This window comes from Gossypium raimondii, chromosome 6 (genome assembly GCF_025698545.1).
Source record: "Gossypium raimondii isolate GPD5lz chromosome 6, ASM2569854v1, whole genome shotgun sequence".
Lineage (NCBI taxonomy): Eukaryota > Viridiplantae > Streptophyta > Magnoliopsida > Malvales > Malvaceae > Gossypium > Gossypium raimondii.
In genome coordinates, this window is record NC_068570.1 from 45,373,394 (window position 1) to 45,378,158 (window position 4,765).

Here is a 4,765-nt window from a genome sequence, read left to right on the forward strand (position 1 = left end):
TTAAACTGCTTAGTTAGAAACAAAACTGTAATATTAGAAATACTGATATTCTTGTCCAAAACTATAACACTTTTGAAAAAAGAAATACTCTGATAAGACTTTTTGACATAAAACATTGGATAAGAAAATTTGAACTGATACATAAATTCTGTAATGTAGATAGCATAATAGTGCACGTGGAACTCGGGGATGCGGTACCCGTGGGCACGGTGGGGGTCGAAAAGAGGTTCGGGTTGGGCCATCCTTGATGGGTAGCACGCGCAATTTGGATACAAGTGAGATGCCGGGTACACCTACTACTAATACCGGGTCGTTGGGCCCCGTTCATGGTCTGGAAGCCAAGGATCAATAACTGAATGACTCCAGTACAACGATGCTGAATTAATTATGGGCGTCACTGGATTCACCCCGACTATGGACGGATATTGGTTAGAGGCTACAGAAAGAATCATGAACGATATTGATTGCACCCTAGAGAAGAAATTGAAAGGTGCAGTATCTTTGCTTCGAGATGAGGCATATCAGTGGTGGTTTATTGTTGAAGAGGGTACCCAACCTTATCAGATTACGTGGGATCAGTTTAAAAACTCCTTCTAAAGAAAATATGTGGGGGCGAGTTATGTGGATGCTCGTAGACTCAAGTTTATGAGCGTTATTTAGGGAAATAGGACTGTGGCCAAGTATGAGGCCGGATTTCTTAGACTAAGCAGATATGCTTGTGGGCTGGTGTCGAATGATTATGATAACTGTATCTGCTTTGAGGAAGGGTTGAGGTATGACCTCATGGTTCTTATAACTCCACAGAGGGAGCGAGTTTTTGCTGTCTTAGTGGAGAAGGCGAGAAATGCTGAATAGGTTAAGCGCACTGAGTGTGAAATAGGGACCATGAGTGGGGTAAAAATAATAGGGATTCAGAGTTCTCTAGTTTGTTCAGAGGCCTAAGAAATAGGTCAGATTTAATTGGCCTCTGAGGGTTGAGGCTCATGTTGCTTCCACTGTGGTTCAAACATGTGGAGAATATGGTAGACGCCATTCAGGTGAGTGTTGGAAAAGGTTGGAAGCTTGCTTATGATGTGGGTCGATGGAACATCACACAAGGATTGCCCATAGCGTTCTGGTCAAGTGCAAGCTCCAGCTCCGAATATAGTTCACCCTTAGTGGGCAAGTCAACAGCCGCCTAGGGGCCATGGTCCGGCTAAGGGTGGTAATTGATTTGGTAAAGGTCAGAGAGCACCAGACAAAGATGCTAATCAGACTGAGGCTAGGCAGCCTGCACTGGTATATACGGCTAGGCGTTGCGAGGATAGATACACTGCATACATTATCACCGATACGTTTTTCATAAATATTGCTCCATATTTTACATTGATAGACATAGGATCAACACACTCTTGTATAGCTAGTTTTGCTTCAGCGAACTAGGGTATTTCTGTTAAGAGTACTTTTGGTGAGGTTACTGTGATTACTCCATTTGGTTAGTCTATTTAGGTTGATAGGATTTATAGGAGAGTACTGCTAACGATAGAAGGGGTTGTATTTTCGGTTAGTCTGATAGAATTGCCATTCGGGCAATTTGAAATAATTCTGGGAATGGACTAGCACGTGGAGCATCAAGTCAGCTTAGATCGTTATACGAAAAGGGTGGTTTTGATATCTGAGGATGGTGTGGAGATTGTTATGATTGGCGAGCATCGAGACTACTTATCCAATGTAATCCTTGTTGGATCGCCGGCACCCCTATGGCGCAGCGGAAAATAATAATTCGGCGATCCCAACCAGGAATCCATGTGTGAGGAACGAATCGGGGTGAAAAGGTTGCGAAATTACCTAATGTTTATTCAGAGTAAACAACAATGCCTCAACAACGAGTAGTCTGATCTACTGTCGAACCAAGCCGCAATCTATCATGATCCCGGCCTCTAGTTGACTACGACGGAAGAAATCCCCAAAACAGTTTTTAAAGTAATTTTTCTTTGATGGCTCTAGACCCAAGCATAGGAAAAAACGGGATCCTTATAAATCTTTTATTTTTAGGGTTTTTAGGAATTAAATAAATATAATAATATTTTAAACCGAAAATTATAATTACATTAATTATAATATAATTTCGGTAAACCATATATTTATTTAAATTCATATGCTAACCAAATTCATGTCCTCATTATGCGTACAACAACCTTGTACATAATGTGTTGGAAATTTGATTATCGAATTAAATTAATTCTATAATTAATTTAATTCAAGCGACCCCCAAAAACAATACCAACTATGGCTTATTTCGTTCATTTCAACTATAGGGTGTGACCCTGTAGGTTCCTGTAACGTTAGCAGTAATACTAGAACGATTCCAATGTTGCAAACAATGAATGGCATCTAGCAATGCATCATTGCTACCTAAGTCACAAGAGATCATGATTCAACATAACCTTTTTATGATTAACCTTTTATGCTATAATCCTTAAGTCCTTTATCTCTGAATTGGACACAAGTCATGGAATAGTCACACTTGCATAGTCCATTCTATGTTCCTTGATATCTTAAGCAGACTACGATATACAAATAAGTATGACATCTCATATCAACTTATTTGAGCATGGCCATGCATTTCTAGTCTCACTTAATCAAGTGGCCTAAGATATTACTCCCATTATGTAGGAGGGACTTATTCTATATCGACCAACCATATCCCTCTACATCGATTGTGGTATATCCAACATCGCCTTTATAGAACAACCGATTCACGATTGTACGTTTGATCGTATCAAGATATACTACTCATGATGTTGGGATTATAATGATCTCAAGTCTAAGGATCATATACATATTAATCACTATGAGTAATGTCGTGACAATTACATAATAATCCAAGAAACATACTAATAATGGGTCAATCCAATATGTTGTTCTCTAATACACATATTCATGCATCAAATCTGACATTCCATATCAATGACAACTCTTTATCATCAATCAACTGCATGTTAGTCTTAATGCATTATCGTTGTCCTATCCAACAATAATACTTGACTAAGGATCTTTTAAGAATAATCATATCATTCTTAGGACATTATTATAAAACAGTTTCTTTATACACACAGAAAAGAAACTGAAATAATAATGGTAATGCCTTATATTAATAAACATGATAAATCAAGTATGTTATTACAACCATCTCATGATTGATCTTTGGGCATACTCTAACAATCCTCGCTCTTATAGCTGAAAAGTTGGTTCACAAAGGTTGTGAAGCATTTCTGGCTCTTGTGCATAATTTAGGTTCTATAGATTCATCTGTTGGAGACATTCGCACGATTAAGGAGTTTCCCTATGTTTTTCCTGAGGAGTTGCCTTGGTTGCCTCCGGATAGGGAGATCCAATTTGGTATTAAGATTCTATTGGGTACAGCTTCGGTGTCCATTGCTCCCTACCGCATGGCACCAAAGGAGCTTATGGAATTGAAGGCTTAACTTTAAGAACTTCTTGATCAAGTTTTTCCCTATGTTCGTTCGGCCTAGTGTGTCCCCATAAAGAGTACCAGTTCTATTCATAAAGATGAAAGATGGGAATATGAGGATGTGTGTAGATTATCGACACCTGAATAAGTTGACAGTTAAGCATAAGTACTCAATTCCGAGGATCAATTACTTGTTTGATCAGTTTTATGGGGCCTTTGTGTTCTTCAAGATAGATATCCGTTCCGGGTACCATCAACTTAAGGTTAAGGAGGTCGATGTTCATAAGACCTCTTTTAGGACTCGTTATGATCATTACAAGTTCCTAGTCATGCCTTTCGATTTGACAAATGCTCCAGTTGCATTAATAGACCTTATGAATTAAGTTGTTCACCCATATCTAGATCAGTTGGTCGTGGTTTTCATTAACAATATTCTAGTATACTCTAAGATTAAGGATGGCCATTATGATCATCTTAGAGTGGTTCTGTACATACTTTGTGAAAAGTAGCTCTACGCTAAGTTGAGCAAATGCGAGTTCTAGTTAAGAGAGGTAACTTTTCTTGGACACATGGTATCTGCTGAGGGGATCTAAGTTTATCCTAAAAAGATCGAGGCTATACTTGAGTGAAAATAGCCAAGGAATGTTTCTGAGATCCGTAGCTTTCTCGATTTATTGGGTTATTACCGAAGAATTGTTAAGGGGTTTTCTATTATCGCAACTCCTTTAACTAAGTTATTGCATAAGAACGCACCATTTATATGGAATGATAAGCTGCAATCTAGCTTTGAGAAGCTCAAATCTGTTTTGACTCAAGCTCCTGTTCTAATACAGTCTGAATTGGGTAAGGAATTTATGGTTTTTAGTGATACATCACATGTTGGATTGGTTTGTGTTCTGATGCAAGATGGTAAGGTAGTGGCTTATGCATCCCGATGACTTAAGTCACACGAAGACAATTATCCCACGCACGATCTTGAGTTAGCTGCAGTTGTCTTCACCTTAAAGATCTGAAGTTATTATCTGTATGGTGTGAGGTGTATAATTTACACCGATCACAAGAGCCTCAAGTATCTCCTTATTTAGAATGAGTTGAACCTTAGGCGACTTAGATGGATTGAGTTGCTTAAAGACTGCAACTGCACGATTGAGTACCATCCTGGTAAGGCCAATATGGTGGCTGATGGTCTTAGTCGTAGAGCAATGTCTGATTTGAGGGCAATGTTTGCTCACCTAAGTCTGTCCCATGATGGGAGTCTGTTAGTCGAGCTGCAAGTTAAGTCGACTTGGATTGATTAGATTTGGGTTAAAT

General features: G+C 38.9%; 1 protein-coding gene across 1 annotated transcript; it reads left to right on the plus strand.

The window, feature by feature from the left end:
* Nucleotides 1-1,019: 1,019 nt before the first annotated feature.
* Nucleotides 1,020-3,467, plus strand: LOC105772014 (uncharacterized). Its single transcript, XM_012593370.1, has 2 exons — nucleotides 1,020-1,161; nucleotides 3,220-3,467. The coding sequence occupies exons 1-2, from the start codon at nucleotides 1,020-1,022 to the stop codon at nucleotides 3,465-3,467; spliced, it is 390 nt and encodes a 129-aa protein (XP_012448824.1).
* Nucleotides 3,468-4,765: the final 1,298 nt, after the last annotated feature.